Source organism: Antennarius striatus, chromosome 12, assembly GCF_040054535.1.
Source record: "Antennarius striatus isolate MH-2024 chromosome 12, ASM4005453v1, whole genome shotgun sequence".
Classification (NCBI taxonomy): Eukaryota; Metazoa; Chordata; class Actinopteri; order Lophiiformes; family Antennariidae; genus Antennarius; species Antennarius striatus.
Genome location: NC_090787.1, coordinates 2,154,024 through 2,176,988, shown reverse-complemented (window position 1 = coordinate 2,176,988; position 22,965 = coordinate 2,154,024). Strand labels below are relative to the sequence as shown.

Here is a 22,965-nt window from a genome sequence, read left to right as displayed (position 1 = left end):
TCCTGCTATAACTGGGTCACTAGCTTGGTGAACAACTCTAGAAAACTCAAACTCCAGTTCTGGCTTCGGAAACCCAAGCGATTGTGTTGGTTTGTCTCAGATGAAACTCGAATTTTGCAAATGCTTCTGGGATGGCTCTTCAAATCTGCAAAACAACTATACTTCACCGGAGACCTTTAACCATTCCTGTGAAGTCAATCTGTTTAGAACAGGGAAAACGATTTACACCCCACACGGAAAGCGCTAACATGTTGCTGCCTGACCGCCTGGCGAGCAGCAGAGGCGAGGTGTAAGACGGCGAGCTGAAGGTTGAGTCAACTCAGTGAAGTCGGAAAATTTTCACAGACTTGAGAAGACTTATTGTCTCATGGGGGAAACACACTCTGAGCAGGCTAAGCTCGGGAGCTACAGCGCCAACCCATCGAGGTAGTCCTCAAGGACTTCACACAGCAACGGGAGGGCTTTCGCCGGCATGGCACAAACGGTTCTATCGTTAACGGAACTTTTCTGATGACATGAAATAAAATCTGACACGTAGAATTTTACAGAATAACTATGATGTCCACAATCAGAATGAATTCTTTGTTATGAAAGGGCTAAAAGCCTACAGCAGCTTGCGTTTGAGTCAATCCTTCTGCCGTAGCCATGGCTTTCTGCACATGCATAGCTTTGTGCAAAATAAGGAAACAAGAACACGGGCCAAGGTTTAGATGCTTTCAGCCATTACTTCAGAATTAGCCATTGAAGCACTTGAATTACTTCAATCCCCTGGACCCCATGGCACCATTTCACCGCTCCGTTCAGACTGACGACTATTTGTAATAGCTCATTTGAATCTTTATAGACGTCTATGGTGCTTAAGAAGATACTCACACTACTTCAACAATAAAGAAAGGCTATTATAAGGTGTCATTGGGATTGGATTGAATAATGCTAATGACATTAAACCACTCAAATTGCAGAGGAAAGAGCATAACCTTGTCTCGTTTTCTCTCCTAAGCATCCAAAGGCCCCGAACCTTTACTCTCACATCAGCGTCACGTGTGACATCACTGTCAAGACAGAAATACGACCGGTTTTGTAATAGTCATGTAAGTGGAACCTAACCTTTTAGGAGGTGACCGTCTCTTTTAGCCCTATGATATTGCTCCGGTAGGCAGCCTGCTTTCATTCGCATTATATTAGGATTTTCAGGGAACACGCTCCAAAGTCACATTTGAAAACGATCTTCTATATCTGGAAGAGTCTGAGGCATGTCTGCCTTCCTGCTTGAAAGGGAAACGGCTCAATAAACCGTTCTGTTCTTGTGAAGATTTAAATTATTTGATCAGTGAACCAGATATAAAGGACTTTGTGGTTTTTTTTTCTTCCCTATTTAATTCTAAACTGAAATCAACTTATATTAAGATCTGCATGGGAAAAATTTTCTCCTCAATGTCAGGGCGTATTTCCAATATATTTGCCACTATGTTTTTTTCTGCAGTGTACCCTTAGTGTTCAAGTGCAGAGTTTTATGGAGGCTCCAGCTTTGTAGGATGAATAAAACTGAGTAAATATAAAACTACCGATTCCCTAGAAACAGATCTGAGCTCTCAGTGGAACAAAAATTTGGAATCCCTCCATTGAACCTACAAAACTCGTCAGTAAGATCACTTATCTTTGTTAGTTTCCAACAGAAAATCAGTGTCCTACCATTTAATTACCCGTTGAAATGACTTAAAGGAAAGTCAGAGAGCAAGGTATGAAGTCAGCATGACCAAGACTGAATGAAACTTTATCATCGCTGCCTTCTGAGTGCACCCTTTAGCTCGAGTCACGTCAGCAGGGATGCTTGTTTACAGCGAACTCCCATGAGCCCACGGTATCTAGCACAGGAGTCTACATACTTTGTTGTCAGCGTTAACATTTTCTCGTATCGTTTTAGTGGTAAATGTCAGCTGTAAACAGTCTATTCACGTCGCCAACGAGAGTTTCAGGAACTCAGCTGCAGCAGGATTAAAGCTAGAGAGGCTTACAGCTACAACTACTACAACTAAACCTAACACATCCAGAATCCTTCCTTTTTTTTAGTCTGATCATCAAAGTGGACAGAACAAAGACACAGATCGAGTCAGATCCGTTGGCGACTGTTAGAACCTGAACTGGGCTCTATGCTCACACATAAAAGCAGTGCTGCTCATCACTTGACACATAGACTTGTCTTCACACTTCTTCCTCACCCCCATTATGAGAACTCACTGTTTCCACTTATTTCTTCTTAAAATCGTAATCTCCTCACTAATCTCTAGAGAGTGAGTCACGTCGGCTTACACCTCTGTTTTCACAGCTCGTAGCAGAGGCCAGTATCATTAACGTCACATCCTCCACATCATTCTTATTCATCTTCTGAGGCTGAGCCATAGCGGCCAACAGCAGGTGTGCAGAGTTACGGTTACAGGGGTAAAGGAAATGCACGATGTGGGGTGATCTACTCTGGCCAACAGAAGGGACCTCGTGGATTGATCTGCGATTATCTTTGGCCTCGCTGAGGCTGCGTCGCCATAAATACCAGGAGTATCCATGGAAAGTCTAGGTAACTGGAGGATTGCAAAAGGGGAATGGAAAGGCCATGTCACACAAAACAACTGATTGTATTGTAATTAAAGGACATCGGCGTATTTGAGATGATAGATTTACACATTCCAGAGACTGAATCCAAAACCCAACATCTCTCTCCAGACAGTGGCTTTAGCAGTAGAATACCACAGAATACATTAACATTTTGTCTTACTCTTTAAAATTCTGCCAGCTTCAAATTCTGGACTGGTTCGAGAAATGTTATTGTCGATATGTGAAACCGCGTGTAACTCCTGTAAGATGAGTGGTCCAAAAAACAGATCCCATGAAAGCAGAGGAACGCTTTAATTAGAAGACTTCAGAACATCTAAAACTGCTTCCAGTGGTGAAACCTGTCCTCCACACGTCTGCCAAGGTACTAAAGCAAGACAGGGCTTGAAGGATGAAATTAAAACAATAAAAAAAAAAAGCCCAATCACTGTAATCATCACAAATAAAGTGACCCAGACTTGACACTCCAGAGGAGGCAAGCGACGTCAGATAAACAAGGGCAGCTCCGGAGGCTTGGACTAAATTTGATCATGGACGTTAACATAGAAGAGTTTCCTGCCGGCTCTTGTTGACAACATGCTTTTCTGCCAAAGATCAAGTAAACTCTGGTGTCAGGTATTTACTACAGACAACAGCCAGACGATGGACAAGACGTCTAAATAAATGTCGACTGCCATCGTCTCCACATGCGTCAGAGTTAAACAGTTTAATGGATGAAGGTAAGACTACCAGCTAACCAGGAACACAACACACATCCACAGATTGTTCAGCATTGAACCAGTTCTAGTTCCGGCTGGCTTCTTTCAGCTCAGTGAAAACCAGACGTACACAACAGGGTTTATAAGGTTAATGGCTCCTCGTCTGCTGAGCCGGAGCAGAGTTATCACCTCATCATCGTTTGTGAGTCTTCACGTTCATTGTTTTATTTATTTTTTTGGGGGGGTCTAGGAATAAATGTTGTGTGTCTGTCAGTGAGACGCTACTGATTCAGTTCAGAGATAATAATGACTCAGACGCCCCAGGTCAGCATGAGGACTCAAGATCCACACACCAAACGCTTCTATTTTCCGGTGTTGTCAGAGAGAAGTGTCTTTTATAATATCATTTCATAAATCAGGTGTTACAAAAGAAGGGTGGCATCCTCTATTTGGGTAAAAGGGGTTGAATTTGTGCATCTGTAGAGGTTCTGTTCCACGATATGAGCTGAATTACTGTCTGATGTCACAGGAGTCATCTCTACCTGCCTGCGCCGAGCCACCGGCTGGCCTCTGACACAAACAACGATTCCACAATATAGTTAAGAGCACACTTCATAGCTCCATCCTCTACCCATCCATCCCCCGTCTTTAAAAGTCTCTCCTCCTCTCCCCAACCAGCTCTTCCATTCTTTATTCTCACAGACATGTAGGATTCAGGCAGGAGTGAAACAGAATCGGGTTGATGGGCTGCAGACTTAGTCTGATTCAGAACGCTTTTCAAGGAGGCGACCTCAGATTAGAAGGTGTGACGTTCACGTCATGGAAAGTGTCTGAAAGGTTCAAATGTGAATATAGCACTGAAGTCATGGTTCAAAATAAAAATCTAATCTGTCTTCTCTGGAGATTTAATACAAATATGAAATATAAATGTCCAATATGTCTTATATAGCATCTGATTACGAGAGAGGAACAATGTCCTTCGTTCCTTTGGTAACAAATCTCTATCACAGGTCAACCTACCAGTGGAAATATGTTGGTAGATTTTCATTTCACTACATTTCAAATGTATTGAATGAATTAGTTTTCCCTACAGGAAAAAGTGACCTGACCCCGAGGGGGTGATTCAACACACCTTCCCCGTTTACCAACTGGTCCGACTGGAGCAGGGAATTGATACTGAACCCAATTGTTTTGACTCCAGTCGCTCTCTGAGGTAGAACAAGTCTGACACATTTTGTTTTTAATCCATCTCCACCCCAGCACCCATCACATCCACTTTTGCTCCAACCTCCAGACAGGTCGAAACCAGATGAGCATCTCTGGATCAGACAGGAAGGACATAAATACAAGGAAGGAAAAGTTCCAGCGACGGAAGGTCACGTTTGGACGAAAAATAAAAATAGAGCTGGAAAAAGGAAAAAGGAAGAGAGAGAGAAAGAGACAGAAAAAAGGGAGAGAGAGAGAGAGAGAGAGAGAGAGGAGGAGGAACAGTGAAGGCAGAGCAGATGACAGATTGAAAAAAAAAAAAAAAAGAAGCAGACATGGGAGGAAGAAGAGTCATGACAGAAAGTCTTCTTACCTCCGACCGCTGCTGCTCCAGCTGGAGTCCATGAAACATCCCTGTCGGTGTCAGACCCGGCCACAATCCAGCGGGTCGGAGCCGGACCGGACCGGACTGGTGTCTGGATCCCGGTCAGGAGGCAGCGGCAGCGGCAGCGCAGTCGTCCTGTGCGCCTTCACGCAGCTCGACGGTAGAGGCACTGGAGCCGGGGACTCAGCAACATCCCTCCCATCCACCCTGAATTAATTAAACTCTGTTCTCTCTCTCTCTCTCTCTCTCTCTCTCTCTCTCTCTCTCTCTCTCTCTCTCTCTCTCTCTCTCTCTCTCTCTCTCTCTCTCTCCCTCTCTCTCATGTGCTCATGGTTAGAGCCTCTCTGCATTAGACTTCTCCTCCTTAAACTGAAGCATCCCTTCCTCTCTTCTCTCCATCCATACAGGGGGCTTGAGATTCTGTCTGCAAACCAGCAAACAGGAAATATTTATTCATACCTTCACCTTGTGTTGAATTTTGTTTTTGCTAAATGTCTTGATAAAGTTTTATCACAGTTTAAATTGTAGAAAATAGAATTTATGACACTAACAAAGTCTACTCATGAAGTTAAATGACCATTTAAATGCTGTTTTAAAAAAATATTTGATATTCAATAACTGTTAAATTATAGGTTGGGATTATGCTTTATTCCCAGCCTAAATCATAGTCCCATCTACAATTTAGGTTGGGACGGATACATGATTTTTGTCACTATCTTTCATTTTGCTAAAATAAACGGTCACCATTGTAAATAAAGATCAGTAATGTATTATTTATTTTTGCTCACTTTTTTGCTTCATGTTTTTCTTCTTCATCAATTCTATACACATTTTTGGGGCCTTGCTTGAATTGTTTCCACACTGCCCCCTACTGTTTCTGGTGGTATTGCTCTGTTTACAGCACGCAGCGCTGTTTAGCCTGTTTATTTTAAATGTATTAATATTTAATGTGTTGTGTAACTGAATGGCATCACAATTGAGACTTGTCTTCCCTGAGCTCCCCAGGAACTGATGCAACAAGTTTAAAGTCAATGAGACGAGCGAGTATTTAAAATGGAATTCCACATAGCTTAGACGGGACGTGGCTAGGTCAGAAAACAGACTTTCCATCGCTGAGTAAATATACAAAAGAAGATGATTTTACCAATGGTGGCAGGAAAACACACACTCACGTATACACACACACACACACACACACACACACACACACACACACACACACACACACACACACACACACACACACACAGTCATCCTGTCTAGAGGTGTCAAAGCAACGTGTCGTCCTGCTGTGCCGCCAGCTTTTCCTGCGGTGAAGTCTTTGGAGGGTAAAACCAGTAGCATCCCTCCGATTGTCCTGACTCAGAGTCATAGCTGCTTCAGACACACAAACACACACACACACACACACATGGTGCCTCATTTTAGAGTCCTACGATGTTTCCTGCCACCGTATATTTGAGCTAAAAAGAGGCTGATCTCCAGAGGAACAAGGGAGAATGGGTTTCTTTGGTCCTCCTCTCTCTTTCTCTCTCTCTCTCTCTGCCCTCTCTTCGTTCTCACGTTTCCATCATACTGTCGCCTGAATGTTACACTAAACCTTTTCTCCAAATGGTTTGCCTGCCCCTACTTGTCCATTTGTGATTCCCAGTCAAACAAAGCAGCAGAGAGGGTAGTTTTTCAAATCCTAACCAAAGATGGGGACGACCCTAAGGAACGATCTGGTGGTAGGACTACTGAAAAATCCCACAGGGCCCAAACTAATCTTAAAAGGGAAGCTGGCTCTCCTGCTGCCTCGATTCTCCTTCCTAAGCAGCCCGGAGGAATGCAGCTGTGTGGGAGGAGGAAAACACAATCCGCTCCAAGTTTCTACCACTTCCAAAAGTACGTCTGGCATTCCCTGATAACTTTCAGGCAGAAGTTGGAGGGTTTTGAGGTGGACCGAGGAGGCTGTAAAAGGATGTAAAGGCAAAGGTGACCTGGAAGGGATAAAGGCACATTCTGCCTGCTGAGGCTTAAATGCATCAATGACAGAGAAGAGGGACGTTTTAGCAGCGAAAGCAACCAACCCAGAGTTTCTTTTTTTTTTTTAAATCTTTCAATCTCTAGTGAAAACAAAGCTTTACTCATGTGCTTCGGAGAGTCGACCAAATACTTTTGGAAACATGTCCTGAGATGATTGAAGGAGGAAGACACGGCAGAGGATACTTCATACTTTAGTTCTTTGTTTCGGCCCCTCCATACTTCCTCTAAACATCATCTGTTTCCTCCTGTTTGTGACAGAAACCATTGTTGCTACATCACAACCACACAGGCGCGATCACGCATCTGAGTGGAAACAGTCGACACATGACTCTCCACATGCGTACATCGCTGACCACACATCACCTGCAGCGACAGCAACATATACCGAAATCAATACAGTGATTTGCAAAACAGGAAGTTGGGGGTAGTAAATGATCTGGAGGCAGATGCGGGGGCTTGAAGGGTGGAGAACGTTCAGCTCATTTTGCTTTTTTTTTTTTTTTCCACCCGAGATGTGAATTATTTTTTTAAGAATCGAGGATCACAGGTGAAAAACAAAAGCAGCAACACGAACATTCCCTCCTCTTCGTTTGCACCGACGCCTCCTCCTTTCCAAACAGTTGTGTTTCGCCCCATTTAAAAAAAAAAAAAAAAAAAAAATCACTCTGGTTTTTAAAGTTTGCATTTTCTAGTGAAACAGTCGTCATGGAAACGGCTCCCATGACAGCAGCAGTAAGCAATTTTTTTCCCTTTAATTTTCTTGAACTATTAGATATATTTTTGTTTCAATAGGATTATTTTTTTTGCTGAAAATCCATCTTTAGTGGCTTCTCGTGTTTCCATTTTGTAAATTTAACCAGAAAGTCAATAAAAGTTATGTTTCCCTCCTTTTGCTTTGTGTTTGAGTCATAGCACTCCCGAGACAACATTGCACTGCTTCCTCTAGATATTCTGCAGCAATAGTTTTAAAATCTTTTTTTCCTCTGTGCTCCTTTGTAATGCACAAAGCCTTCAGATACATCACAGTCAGCCAATAATGACATTTACATTTAAGATATCGAGCAGTCTGAACTTCCTCTGTGGGGAACAGGCATTAAGATGAGTGCTCTGATCTCCTCTGTGTACTCAGTACTGTACCCTGCCTGCCTTTGGATACATAAACAAAATCTATTTGATTGAATTCAAAGCCAGTTCAATATTTATTTTATACTGAGAAACAAGTCAGAATGCAAATAAGATGGACATCATCATCAAAGATGCTCCAACGAATCCCTTTTATTTTTCTTGTTTCTAGTTGCGTTTTCCACAGATGTGACCGAAATTAAACACGAGTATAAATAAGAGTGAGTGTTATCTGCATGTAGGTACATATAAAGTAGTTTTTCATGTACAGTCATTAGTTCTGAGACCTCTAATTTTCATCTTCAGTGTTCAGACATGATGTCTGATGTTTAATCATTTGTAAAGGATTTGAGATGTGATTCAAACGAAAACATAACAGACTCAGTAATTTGAGTTTTTCATTATTGATTTGCTTCAAAAACACATGCAGCACAAATCTCCAGCAATGCCCCCCCAAGTCTGCCAAAACGGAGATCTTCAAAGAGAAGATGGACACAAATGAAATGTCTTCATCTCTGCAGAGTTTCTACAGAAGCCCCTCCTACACTATATACAAAATGTACTCAAAGGCTACCAAATGGAGAAACCTGATGGCTTCCAACATACATGGCTTCCAACATACATGGCTTTCAAAACTATCCTGAAACAGATCCAGCATCTGTGTGATCCAGCTTGATCCAGTAAAAAGTGACCTAGAGAAAATCCAGTCCAAAGTGTCCCCATATACATGGAAGTAAACTGAATTCTTCTGGACTATCTCTGGCTAGAACATCTTCATCCGACAGTAAAACTAATGCCAAATAAAAGAGAATCTGTGCAGGTGAAGCAGTGCAGCGATTCTCTTTGCTCATTAGGTCTTAATCTGTTGCACACACTCTTTTGAAATCATCCCAGATGGCCGACTCAAGTGGGTGGATGTGGGAACAGGGATGTAGAGGAGCCTGAGAAGGACGCTGTTATCACGGCTCTCTTTGATCCTACGAGGTAAATCACTCTGATGTCACCGAGACCCTCAACCTTTCACAAGCGGACCGGTAATGAAGCCATGGCACTCAGTCACGACGGATTAAAGACCGAGAGGAAGTAGGATTCAAATAAACAAGTCACGTACGTTAGATTTAATGAAACCGTCTGTTTTATAATGCGAGTTAAACCAAATGAATATTCATTTTATGGACTCAAACAGCTCCATGACAACAAGGGGAGGTCTGTCTGTACATTACCTGTCTGTGGTCAGTCAATAGGTTACGTCACATGCATGAACTTTACTCTACAGCTGTTCAACGTACAAATCTGTGACTTCATTTTGCTGACCTCAGTTTTTAAAGCAAATCATTGAATTATTGAAATGTACACTTCAATTATTTAATCTTTAATTCGAAAGAAAATGCAGAAATTGGGTTTGAAATATTCAGTTGCATTAGACATTCTAGAGGTGCATTCATAAAATAATGAGAGCTAAGAATGAGCTGAGAGGAAGTCAGCGCCTCCTCTGCTCCGACAGCATCCTCATCATCCTCCTCATCCTCACAGGAGGTGTGAAGGCAGGAGGTGTTTGTTCTCTTTTAATGTGAAAATGAGTTGGGATGAGGAGCCAGAGGTTTTTGTAAAGTGGAGCAGAGGTCAGTGAACCCAAAATGTAAATGTCACAAGCAATTTGACATTCAAATCCATCCTGCAGCATCTGTCCGGCCTCCGATTCGCCTGCGCTTCACAGACAACCACAAATCACGTAAAGATGCACACAAGAGAAAGAGTGATGCATAAAATTATATTAAATCAAAGTGTCCAGCTCCAACTGTTCCTTTTAGATTTGCAGTAACTATCAGCTGTTCCAGCGGCATCACTGCTTCCCCAGTCTGGTCCAGATAACAAAATCTAGCGGATCAGAGTCAAACCGGGAGCCTTCTTTGGATCTAAATAAATAAAAAAAACATTTGATCCAACTCAACTCTTCACAACTGTTTTTACGTTTCGATATATCTTCTGCTTTTTAGTTAAAAGAACATCCATCAGGAGCTCACCGACTCGCCATCGATTGGCATCAGATATGACTGCCGGTCTTCGCCACAAACACCAGTCATTTTTCTGAGTAACATCAGCAGGAGATGATTTACGTGGGTGTATTGGAAATAAATGATCAATTATAAATGTAGTACAGACATCAGCTTCTGAGTTAAGAGCTGAATTCACTGGAGTACAGCCAGAGAAATATTTTCGAGACTGCCTCTTCAGAGACAGAGGTACAAAATCAATTCTGAGTGCTCCATAACAAATCTAAATTTACATCAATTTTAAGAATTTACTCAAATGTTCTACAAGTCATCCATTCATGTATTTTCTCCCAGTGTTCCCAGCTGCCATCGCAACCATTAATGTGGTTCGTGAGGCGCCATACATCATCTTGTAATGATTACAATGAGACCGATGTCTGCTCAGATGTTAGTGAGAGTTCCTCGTGAAGTGCACAAGCAGAGCAGTGAGTGGAAAAGCAGAAGGACGAATTGGCAATTAGTGAATTAGTGAATCCCAACAGAAAGGTCATCCAATTAGTTTGAACCATAAGCCTTCTGTGAACATCATGGATAATTTTCTTTGGTTTCCGCTGCTGGTCATAGATTTATTCCAGCTGCTGGGAATTAAAACGCACTCATGCACTGCTGTCCATCCACCAAAGGCTGCTCTTCTAGTGGGATTAGCATGCTTTAGTGTCACTGTGGAAGTCGACCAACTACAGAAAGGAATGCAACCCTTACACGGGCACTGGAAAAGAAATTAACTTGGGCCTTTTTATTATTTACAGTAGTTTTTATTTGGTGGAGACAGACAACAGTAAACCTTGAAGGGGCTTCAGTAGGGCTGAAAGTGTTTCCCAGAGGATCCAAAGTAATTCAAATAATGCTGAGTTCACACTATAAGAGTTTTGGGCTGATTCACTCTTTTTTGGTATGTCCTCCTGACAATGGGGAGATAAATCTGGGCTGTATCGACTTTTGGCCCAGATTAACGGGGAACAGGAGGCGTGTATTAATCGATTCTTTGGTTCGCCGACTCTTAGTTGCAGCACAGATTGAAATTGAACATATTTGGTTTGAATGGTTGCGATGGGCTGGGACAGGAAGGATGGATGGACATGCAACCACAGGGATGAGGTAACAGGTGCATCTGTAGGGGCATAAATGACCCTCCATTGATGTTCTATGATCAGCTTTCCTTTTCAGGTTTGGGGCTAGAACAGATCCCAATGAACACTTTGTGACATGCAAAGTGTTCATTGGAGACATCCAACATCCAACCTCACATGAACACCTGTGGGCAGGTTAGATCAGCCAGTGTGGTTGTTTCTGGATCCCAGCCGTGAATCTCTGTCTGGAGGAAGGATAAAAACAGGAAATGTTTGCTTCGGTCTGTCAGCTGAAGTGAAGGGTAAGTGAATACTTTCTGGTCTGAAGCATAATGTGTTGTAAGTGCTTCAGTAGAGGAGCTTGTTCATGCCGTTCGATTAATCATGCAGCAATTGTGTTACCGTGACCAACGCCTTTGGCTGCTGAAATTCAAGCGTGTGTTTCTTGAGTGCTGGTTGGTTACTCACATGCAACCACAGTCTTATCAGCCATCGCTGACACTCAATTGTTGACTGTTTGTGATTCAACATGGATCGTCATCCCCAAGTTCTGTCCTGCTGGAGAGAGAGCGGAGAGGAGGCGTTACTGCCTGCCATTATTTCAGATTTGATTCGTGAAGAGTCTCCTCACATCTCGTCTGGGAGGATTTGCTGGTGTCCAATTTCAATCTAAAAAACAATCCATCATCTATTGATGCATCTAAGGAAACACCAACCAGCCAACAGTGGCAAAACACATTTGTGTCTACCATATGATGTGTTGTTTGGCTATATTTAATCATAACTGATGATGAAATATATGTTGCAGCCATCTGGCTCTACCATTACAACCTATTGGATGCCTGTCTGAAGCTGAGGACTACAGATGTATCGTCCACAGACTGAACACAGCAAAAGTCTGTCTCGGTAAGCCTTTTGGTAGCAATAAACTTGGAAGGCCAATCACAATCAAAACGGGTCTTTACTCTTTGTATAAAGAGTTTCACTCAAGTTCAAGGAAAAATACAAAGGAATGTCCTTCTTGGAGTTGTTTTGGTCAGTCTTAGAGATTGCCCATCAAGAGGGACCTTGAAGTAGAGGCGCTGCTCCTTTGTGTTAATGTTCCTGGGCACTTTTGAGGATTTTGAGACTGCAACTGAAAGTTGCCATGGGAATAAATAAAGGAACACAATTGGTAGGGTATCCCGTTTTTAATTATCTACTACTGTTTCATTTGTCATCAATCTTAAAACTAAAATAATCTCACATGAACAGCCAATAAAGCTGGGAGAGAATTCGGAGCCATTATGAACAAAAAAATTTGGTTCCTGTCATCGGCTTCCTTAACTGAATTAGACGTGCCGTCGCTGCTGCCTACACACCGTAGGAATGGGAAGACTTGTCGGCGGCTGCCAAATCTTCTTCCGGGGTTGCTGTGTCTCAGCAGTTTTTAATTAAAATGATGCATTTGTGGCACCTATCCCTGCTGCCGAGGAGAGAAAAGAGGATAAATTACTGTATCATCCCCGCTGGCTAAACTCTCCCATTTCACAGGATTTCATTAGGGCTGATAAAACATATGGAGGCTTGTTTACTGTCGGAGGCAAGCTAATTTAAAAGATGAAAAGTTCTAAACCTAGCTGAGGAATTTTTTGAATGTTAGGAGGGATTTAAATGAACTGAAAACTGATGGATCATTCCAGCCTGACTGAAAGTTGATATTTCAACAGTGTCCGTTGTCATATTAAATTATGATGTGGCATGCAACGTCTTCAGACAGGAAGTGGGATTATTTACTGGTGTCCATAATGTACATTAAGAGATATGAATGATACTGAAGTATGTAGGATCCGTAGCATCCATTAAGACCCACTGGCTGTGTTGTGTTACGTCGAAAACCTTTGTGGTCCAGATCGGGGTCTCTAATTGGTGACCCTTGCTTTATGGACTGCTACCTCAGTCAGAAGTAGACCTTATGATTTGCACGATGTGTAAATAGAGAAATGTGCAATTCAGTTGCACATTGACGATTTGAGATTGAGATACATGTTTTTGTATCAAGACTCCAAAGACCTCCGGGGGGAGGGATCTGGTCTTTATGTAAAACTAGTAGCTCCTGGTCGGGTGTCGGAATGAGACCGTCTCTGAAGCGCTGAGCATCTCTATCAGGGCTTCATTCACACTTTGTCTTTACTGAATCCAGCGAGAATGAACCCGTCTGAGGAGCTGAATGCTGACACTCCCCTCATGAATCCTCCTGTTGGATGTTACATAAACACTCTGGGCTCCTCTTGGGTTTGTCCGACTCATTTTCTCAGACTGAGTGCACCACCGCGGCCAGTAAATCAATTTCATATACGTTCAGAGGTGAAGAGCACACCAGATGTATCTTGGAGACACGGCGACACGAAGCACACCCCGTCTGCTCCGACCTTTCAGCTCTGTTGACGTGGGACATCCTTGGGAGCACTCAAATTGAAATATTGATGTTCATAAAATGGACAAGAAAGAAAAAAGACAGACTCACCTTCACGGAGAAGCTGTAACCTCATTTTATGCACTGGTTTGTTCTCTACGGGTGGATTTAGAAACCCTTGTGTTTAACCCACAACACCCGAAATTCCCCATGGACTTGAGTGTCCGGAAGCACCATCAGTTATTTGAAGCCGTGTTTCCGCCCGTAAAGCTGTGGCTAGTCTAGATTAGTGCTGAGCAGGCAGCGCTAAAGCTTTCTGCACAAGTCAGACGCGGGAACAATAAGCCTGGTAGGAGACTGAGCAATGAGGCAGGAGTTGGTCTGAACCTCAATGAAACCAGAGGATGGCTGCAGATCAGCAGGAATCACATGTAACGTATATAAAGGTAAACACATATACGTGTAATGTATATGTCTATAAAGGTAAACGTATATATCATGCAGAGATCCAGTCTCAGGGCATTCAGATTGGTTTGGACAGCTCACACCAAAATTGAATCATTATAAACGTCTATGTGGGACTGACTTCAACAAACATGAAATCAAGCATCACTGAAGACAGAGCTGATGGGCTTAATAGGATGTTTCTTTTTTTTCCCTACCTGGATACATCACCATGGTAACTGATGCTGCAGAGCTTACCTGGTGTACAAGAGTTTCCGATTGAAATGGATGTAATCATTAGAGGCGATGTAGAGGATATGGAGACGAGCTGGATGTTATCAAAGCCCCGGTGAAATATTAAACAAATAAATACATCACCAATGACACTGTACATGAAACTGATTTCCTGTTTGCTTCATATATTTAAAGAATAAATGTAGTCTTCATTGGTGGGTACATGTTCCTGAGATCTGCACTGAGCGTATGTTCATGTTTATAAAGATCAGGTTTTTTCTCCCAAGGTTCCTTGTAATTTTAAAGCTGGATGACTGGCTGGAACCAGCTGATATGCCCCTGTACTATTGGAGGTACTGTGTATCACATGAGCCAAACAGGCTTTTGACAACAGAGATCTTAAAAAAAACTTTGGAAAATCTCTGTCATGTACCAAGGACATACTGCTTCTTCTCAAGGCTGACAGCAGGACCGGGGTCGGCCGTATATCTGCCTGCTCTCGTGCCTCCAGAGCTCTCTCTGGGATCTCAGTCCATGTGATGCAATGAGCTCTCTAAACAAACCACTCTGTACTGCTTTGGAGCAAAAATCAGTTTATGTTTCCAAAAATAGATGCAGTAACTACCAGCTAATACAAATGTGGTGACGTAGGAGAGAGGGGCAGATGCCTGCAGTTACGTAAAAACACGAGGGAACGAGGGGGGGGGGGCGCTGAGATGGATGTTTGAAGAAAGGAAAAAACACCAGTTCATCCCAGATATGTCCGTTTTTCCATTCCGCAAGGGCTATCAATAGAACGCGCTTTGGGAACCTCTAATTCCACAGTAAACTTGTTTTGCCGTTGTCTCCATGACAATTTCCCCTTCAAAGAGAACGCAGAATACAGCAAGCCAACCAAAAATATACACACCAATGACGGGGCAGAGGCGGTCTTCTTAACTCATTTCCTGAGGGTCGTTCCTCGTTGCTTTGGTTCAGACTTTGGACAGAAATGCTGAAGAGTCTACACACACACCTGTGCCACCGTTTGCGATGCTGCTACTCTAGTTAGATAACTAACAGGTGATTAAATGAAGGTGTCATTTTTAAGACTTAACTGGTTTTTGAGACAGTTAAAAATGTTATGCTGCTAAATGTAAAAAGATCAACTATGTGCAATGCAAGTCTTCGCCATTTTCTAGCATTAGCCCGCTCATTTACAAATCCAGCAGACACAAGGCTTCGTTATCCTGAATTTAATGTTGCTGACTGTCAAAGGAATATAATCCAATATTGTATATATTTTTAAAACCCTGTTTTGATCCTCACTAACAAGCTTAAACTATGTTTCTTTACCAGCTAGTACCAAAACAATCAGCTGAAAGATACCAAAGTGTCAGCTCTTAGTGACAACTGACAACGTGGGTGAATGTCTTTTCTAACTAAAGCGGTTTGAAAGCGTTTTTTTAAAAATTGGTCTAAGTTGGATTTAAATGCCACAACAAGGTCATGACAAAAACATATTGAAGATCATACACTTGTTGTTGTTTTTTAACTAACAGGTATGAATGATAATAAGGAGAAGAGCAGAACCCGGTTTTAGTGGAGCGATGATAACATTCTTTTCTTTGTGCCATTTGAACGGAGTGTTGAGGGCATGGCTGTAGGCGGGGGTCAGGGAGGGGGTGTTCAGTGATGTACGACAGGGTGAAATGCTGCTTATGTTGTGGCAACCCAAAGGAGGAAACAGTGGCGGCTCTGCAGCGGTCGACTGCTAACACTGTCCTTCACCATTACTCCTCTGCAGGCTGAGGCCCGGGTTCACTGCCTGGTCAGGGTAAATAGTGTTCACGCATCTCATACAAATTTAAAATTTGCTCCACGCAGCAGAGCAGTTCTCCCTCAATTTAACACCGTGTCTGCTTGTGATTGCTGGAGATCCTGCAAAGCATCCTGCAAACATCTGGTTACATGAAATAAAAGAGGGATGAAAGCATCGGTGTTGAAGCTCCCGTTGGTTTCTCCTCTTTGAGGCAAACAGAAGATGTTTCAGTGTCCTCCACTCGTCTCTTCATTAGAATGCAGCACCAGGCTGCAGCTGCACGCACAGCAGAGAGAGAGGAATGATGAAACCAGAGCTAAAAATAGCTGCCTCCCAGGATCCCCCCTCAAACGGCATTGTAAACACTCAGAAAGCAAGCGACGCATCGCCAGCCTGGTGTGTGTTGGACACACTGCAGTCCCCATCGTCTTCTCCTCAGTCATAAAGCGGTGTTTGGTTTGGCGTGTATCGTGAAGCTGCAGAACAATTAAAGCCATCTGTGGGGGTTTTTATTTCAGCAGGTTCTGGGGAACGATGCCGCCTCACGGCCCTTTGTTCAAACAGAGCTGTCGCATTCAGTCACATTCAGTATTATGAGGTAGAAACCTGAGCTACGTGACATTGACTGGTGTCCACATGTGCTGAACGGCTATCTTCCTGATTACCTTTGAGATAATCAGGTATATAACAGCCGAAGATCATCATCATCATCATCATCATCATCATCACCATCATCATCATCATCATCATCGTCGTACAGGAGAAGAACTGGCTGAATGTCTTGTATGACATTAGCTTAACATGCAAACAGCAGTGTGAAACCGTCTTACAAGATGTCGTTGGTGTGTTTCCATTCCTCTGTTTCTCCTTAGTTGTTTCTATTTTTTTTTATTTCTGACTGAGATCAAACTTCATCAGTTTCAGGTCCATTATTCCAGGTTGAATCTGCAAAGGTTAAAGCTGGTCATCCTCCTTTGAGGAAATGCTGCTGCGACACATTTGGTGATTTACTTTTGTGATTGAAATCATATTTTTGTTCCTCCAGAGAGAACACAGATACAGTTGGACAAATCATATTGATCTACTGTGTTTCGCCTCTAACATTAAAACAAACAATAAGCATCGCCTTCGGTCATGCTGGTTGTTCTCATCGGATGCTGGGATTGTCGGGATGTTTGTGTTATGATCCAAATTAAATCAGGGGGAAAAAAATGACAAATGCAAACAATTTCAAATCCCCACATGACAGCGAATCCACGTGAGCAGAAAGGACAGCATGTTGAGATGACGGAGGAGTCCCTGGAGATGTAAACTAAATGTTTGGGCCAGATGAGCCTGAAACGACAGAGTCCAGTAAAAAGAAGCAAAAGAGAAGGAAAGCCGAACCAAACAAGACAGTTAATCACCCGATCCAATCACCCATCACAACACAAAAGACCTCCTAAAATCTCCTCAGTGTTTGGTGTATCTTAAGCACGTGTGTCTATAAATGGGTCTAATCCACTGTTATGCTTTAAATGTGTAATAAAAGCTATTTATGCAGCAGCAGAGATAAACATGGAATCAGCAACAGAACTGCAGTCCAAAAACATCTGAATGTCACTCCCAGGCAGTAGTCCTTTTCCACACTGATGGTGTGTTCCTTTTCTTCTGCAGGGTTGCATGTCTGTGCGATAATACAGCCTTCATGTTCTCACATCCAGGATGGATCAGAGATCATAGAGAAACTGAGGGAGATGAGTTTCCATGGCAATACTGTTTCTTTTTCCTTCAGCTCAGCTTGACGTCACATCAGGCTCCCCAGTAAACCTTTAGCACAAAGGTGTGTGTGTGTGTGTGTGTGTGTGTGTGTGTGTGTGTGTGTGTGTGTGTGTGTGTGTGTGCCTGTGCGTGTGCATGCGTGTGCTTGTGCAGATGGGAGCAAAATATGGGATGAATAGGAAAGTAGGTGACAATGAGACCTCACAGATCCATAATCACTATGAATGAGGCGAGAGTGGCATGAATCACTTATCGACAGTCCCTCTCCTCCAGACGGAGTCGAATCGGTGTGCATCCTCCTCACACGTCTTGTGTTTTTTTTGTACAGCTGCTGCAACAAATTCAGGACATCTCAGTCTCTCATTCACAACAGAAATCACCCAAAATAAACATGAAGCCACATTTTTTATTCATTCTCATGTATTCCAGCCAGGCAGCTGCTTAAACCAGACGTGATGCCTTTAGTGATGCACACGTCAACCTGCCCGTAGAGGTTATTTGTCCTGGATAGACCAAGGCCTGCCCTGGATTGGACTTGGTGTGCTCGTCTGCCATCTAGTGGTACTCAGGCGTACTCAAGCCAATTTTTAAAAAGAAATCATTGAATGCATTTAAATTATGAGTGTTTACATAATACTCTCTATAGATTTGAATGTTTGTTTGGTTTTTAAATTATAGGATACTATTAAAATCTAAAATGCGTTTTCCCTGCATCTACCGGAGGCCTAAATTAAGATCCCACCAGGTTAGTATATATGTGTGTGTGTGTGTGTGTGTGTGTGTGTGTGTGTGTGTGTGTGTGTGTGTGTGTGTGTGTGTGTGTGTGTGTGTGTGTGTGTGTGTGTGTGTGTGAAGGAGGCTGTGAAAATACTGAGCAGGGAGGCGCATCACAGAGACACGACCTCTCTGCAGGATGTCCTTCAGAAGACGAGAGGGTGTCAAGAGAGCGAAAGCAAATTTATCTTGTCCTGCCGTCACGCTGGATGAGACACTTGAATATTGACCCAGAAACATTCTATGGGTTCAAGTAAGTGATTAATAAAGTCTACTCATGTATTATTAGAGATGCTGATGGATGGATAAACGGAATAAGTTCTGCTGTTATTTGCATGAACCATCTGCTTTTTGTACATATAGGGTCCTTAGCTTTAGCTCTTCCTGCTGTATTATAAACCCACAGTGGATTTTGTTGTGGATTTGACTTTCTGACTTGTCTCTCCTCCCTCACCCTCTCTACAATTACATGAAAGCAGTCTCTCTTCTCCCATCCATCCATTGTTGCCATACAAGGTAAGTCTTGCAGCAAGAAAATGACATTCCTGGGATTAACTTGGTTCCCCCTCAGCCGCTCAGACCAATCATATCAACACAAGTTATAAATAAACGGGGCTGGAGGAAACGCGGGGCTCAGGGGAAGACGTCCCGCAGCAGAAATATTCTCAGTCTCAAGCCTGTGAGACATTTAAGGCTGTTTAGTTCTGACAAATAAAGAATCAGTGGACTAAACAATAAATCTGTTGGTATTTAGTCGTTTAATGTTTGACAGCAGGTTGAGGTGATTTTGGCCTCATGTCCACCATTGGCTCATAAGGAAAACTGAGACTCTGAGGGGGAGATATCCTGGGGGAGACATCAGAGGGACTGTTCCCTGGTAAAACTGTACATAGAAATGGCCAAACATCACCACAAGAGGGCGCACACTGGCTTGTGAAACTCTCGTGAAACTTTCCCTCCACTGTTAGCCACTGAAACAAAGAGGCTTTAGCAGTGAATAGCTGCAGCCGCAAGAACGCGCTGGCTGGGCTCCCTTTGTGTTGTTGGGGTCACGGCGTTGTTTATGTTAGCTGATGGTCAGCACTAACAGGCGCTGGCACGCTCCACGCTGTTACCGCCAAATCCCACTGAGTCATCAGCAAGCCGCACCTCTTTGTCCACAGGTTTAGCTGAGCTGTGTGACCCCCATCCAGCACCGCCGTTCGCTGTGGACCACCTTCATAGATGTTCAGGTCAATGAAGGACCAGAATGTGATGAAGACCTCTGTCAGGGCATGAAGCTCCTCTAGCCAGTCAAGCACCGTCATTAAGCAGACTTACATTTGCATGATGTATTATTATCATTACTATTATTAATGAATTATACTTGCAAGAACTTTTCAGTATAAAAAATACCTACAATGGAACCTTCCCCCACGCTGATTCTGATTGGATTGACACGACAGAGGTGTTAAGTTGTGAAGCCCTTCACTCCTGAACCTCCTTTGCCTCCATAGAGAAATAAAAGTCACGTGGTGGCTTTTAAAGAGTCACATGCTCACTGTAGAGGAAGTCACAAGGATGTTAAACAGGAAGTCCCATTATTCTGATGGGATCAAATTAAAGACAATCGTGTATATAACCTGTCAGCACCAATGATTATACTTAAGGACTGACATTCATGAGAAGTGTAGGTGATCCTCAGTTTGAGAGTTCTGGGACTTTTCATGCTACCGCAACTGCCCTTCTGGGGTCAATTCCACCCCAGGGTTAATAGGGCTACCTCCATTAAAGCCAAAAGATGAGGAAGATGGAGAAGAATAAAAGACAAGTAGAGTGATGGTGAGAAGGAGGAGGAGGTTGTGAGCTATGAGTTATGTGTCAGATGCATCTACTCACTAGTTGTCATGTCTTACTGATGTTTAAATAAGAAAGTATTGACTGACCAGTGGTGCAGTGCATTCTGATGCTTTGGGATGTTCAAGCTAGAGCACAAAACTCTTTAGTCTGACTATTTCTATTTAGGTTAAGGTGTTCAAACAATAAAAGTGGAATAACTGCAATAAAATAAACCCGTGATGCACTTAAACAACCCCATCCGTGTTCTTAGGACTTGTCATAACAAAGACACACTCAGACAAATCATGACAAAAGTCTCCCCTTGACCCTAATCTCCCTCATCCTGAGAAATGAAAAGCCGTGTTCTTCTCCCTCCCCTCATGCCTTGCGTCGCTCACACTTCCCCTTTGTCCCGGATCACGATGGCACAAATGATATTAACAGTGATCACAGAGCTGCTTGTTCATCAGCTTCCAAACGATTTGAATAACAAAAACCGTCACGCGGCGTATCGTATAAAAGGCGCCTGGCAGCTGCATGGTTGTTGGACAGATTCCCACGAACACTGATCATCAAACATGGGCAAGGTATGTGGAGAGAGGACCAGGCATCACACATTTAGCATAGCAGGGATAAAATACATAACATGTAAAACTAAAGAGCTACAGCAGAGGTAAAGAGACAAACTAATGCCCGATCCGTTTCCCCTGCAGGTCGTCTTTTACGAGGACAGGAACTTCCAGGGTCGCTCCTATGAGTGCATGAGCGACTGCTCTGACATGACCTCCTACCTGAGCAGGTGTGCTTCCTGCAGGGTGGAGAATGGCTGCTTCATGGTCTACGACCGCACCAACTACATGGGAAACCAGTATTTCCTGAGGAGAGGGGATTACTCTGATTACACATCATTTGGCATGAGTGACTCCATCCGATCTTGCCGTTTGATCCCGCAGGTGTGCACAGATTTTAAAATGAGAGCGAGACGTAATCCGGAGGGATTGAATTCCCACAGCTACCATGCAATCCAGTCAAATCTCTTCCTCTCCTTTTCCTAACAGCACAGAGGCTCCTACAGGATGAGGATCTACGAGAGGGAGAACTTCCAGGGCCAGAGTCATGAAGTGATGGAGGACTGCAACAACATCCAGGACCGCTACCGTATGTCCGACTGCCAGTCCTGCAACGTGATGGACGGCCACTGGCTGATGTACGAGCAGCCCAACTACAGAGGCAGGATGATGTACATGAGGCCTGGGGAGTACAGGAGCTTCAGGGACATGGGCTACAGCGGCGTGAGGTTCAGCTCCATCAGGCGCATCGCAGAGTCCTGTTGAAGCACTGTGCAAGATATCCAATAAAATAAATGAGAAAATGGTCATCAACTTGTCATTGTGTTATCTTCTACCTGAAAGGAGAAAGACTTGTTGTCAATGAGGTATCAATATGAATAACCTGAGCATGATTCTGTGGTCACATTCAGTCACTCTTAGTACGATGAATATGAAGGTCCTCCTCAATCAGAGAGCTTTAATAAACGTAAAGACATTAAAATATTTAGAATATAGAGACAAAAATAAAATGAAAATGTTACAGTAAAATAAAGATTAAATAGTTCTCAGAGGACCTGGGGTCTCTTTTTTCTTCATTATTTATGATAATAAATTTATGGAATCAGATGATGATGAAATGGGAGACCAGAGTTCAGTTTCTTCTATGCACTTAAGTTCTGGTAATGCTAATGTCTCACGTGATGACATGGCTGACATGTCTTCATCAGCTGTGACTACCCATAGTCCATTGTTAACAACTGGCATTGTGTTGGCAAAGAGTATAAATATCTGTACTCATCCATCAGCCAATCACAACTGAAGAAGCCTCTTGATGCCCTCAAACCCTTCAGCAGAGATCCAGTTGTTTCAGACCTTTACCCAAAACATCTCACCTCCCTCATTACCTTATGACACAGACTCACCCGGTCATTAGATATAGACAGAGAGATAGACAGAGAGATATATACTTTATTAATCCACTGCTCAGGCAGTACATAATGAATAAATACTGGATAAACACCAGGAGAAAAAGAAACTGACATCACAGGACACACCACAAGACATACACTACACTAACAGACACATGTAGCACTAACAGGACATATACTAAATTATAACTAAAATATAAACAGTATAAAATAAAATAAAATAACATAAATAAAAATTAAAAAGTGCACGTTAAAAGTTAAATTAAATTAAATTAAAATAAACATGATCCATCAGACCAGGCCACCTTCTTCCGTTGCTCCTTGGTCCAGTTCAGACCCCTTTCAGGAGCGTACCAACCTCTGGTCATGTTTCAGCTACGTTTGCTAAAGCAGCTGTTCTGCAGACAACACTCATGTAACCTTGGGTGAACTTTGGGTGTTCATGAACCCATCACCAGTCGACCAGTTTTCTTTACCAATGCCACTTTTTGCAGGTGCTCACCAGGGATTTTCTGACTCAGTTGTCCAGTAATCACAATTTGGTCCTTTCAGGTTTTTATACTTTCTTTATTAAACCATTTTTCCTGCTTCCG

General features: G+C 42.9%; 2 protein-coding genes and 1 long non-coding RNA gene across 9 annotated transcripts in view; 1 reads left to right on the top strand and 2 right to left on the bottom strand.

Moving 5' to 3' along the window:
• The window catches only part of LOC137604724 (diacylglycerol kinase beta-like), a 58,147-nt gene extending 53,051 nt beyond the window's left edge, over positions 1-5,096 (bottom strand). For all 7 annotated transcript variants that reach the window (XM_068328710.1, XM_068328715.1, XM_068328711.1 and 4 more), the window contains exon 1: positions 4,885-5,096. The gene's annotated coding sequence lies outside the window, so the exon portion shown is untranslated. The remainder of the gene's footprint in view (positions 1-4,884) is intronic.
• A 5,799-nt stretch (positions 5,097-10,895) lies between these two features.
• Positions 10,896-13,811, bottom strand: LOC137604696 (uncharacterized). The gene is made up of 3 exons (XR_011037662.1): positions 13,674-13,811; positions 11,636-11,722; positions 10,896-11,412 (listed from the first exon to the last, which is right to left on the bottom strand). It is a non-coding gene; the product is annotated as an uncharacterized lncRNA (long non-coding RNA).
• A 7,017-nt stretch (positions 13,812-20,828) lies between these two features.
• On the top strand, positions 20,829-21,772 carry LOC137604695 (gamma-crystallin M3-like). The gene is made up of 3 exons (XM_068328662.1): positions 20,829-20,981; positions 21,108-21,347; positions 21,453-21,772. The coding sequence occupies exons 1-3, from the start codon at positions 20,973-20,975 to the stop codon at positions 21,726-21,728; spliced, it is 525 nt and encodes a 174-aa protein (XP_068184763.1). The 5' UTR covers positions 20,829-20,972; the 3' UTR covers positions 21,729-21,772.
• The last annotated feature ends 1,193 nt before the right edge of the window (positions 21,773-22,965 follow it).

Bases quoted from the DNA above. Each gene is read 5' to 3' on its own strand.
- LOC137604695 (XM_068328662.1), top strand. The intron at 21,348-21,452 runs GTGTGCACAGAT...TTTTCCTAACAG, and splicing joins CTTGCCGTTTGATCCCGCAG to CACAGAGGCTCCTACAGGAT.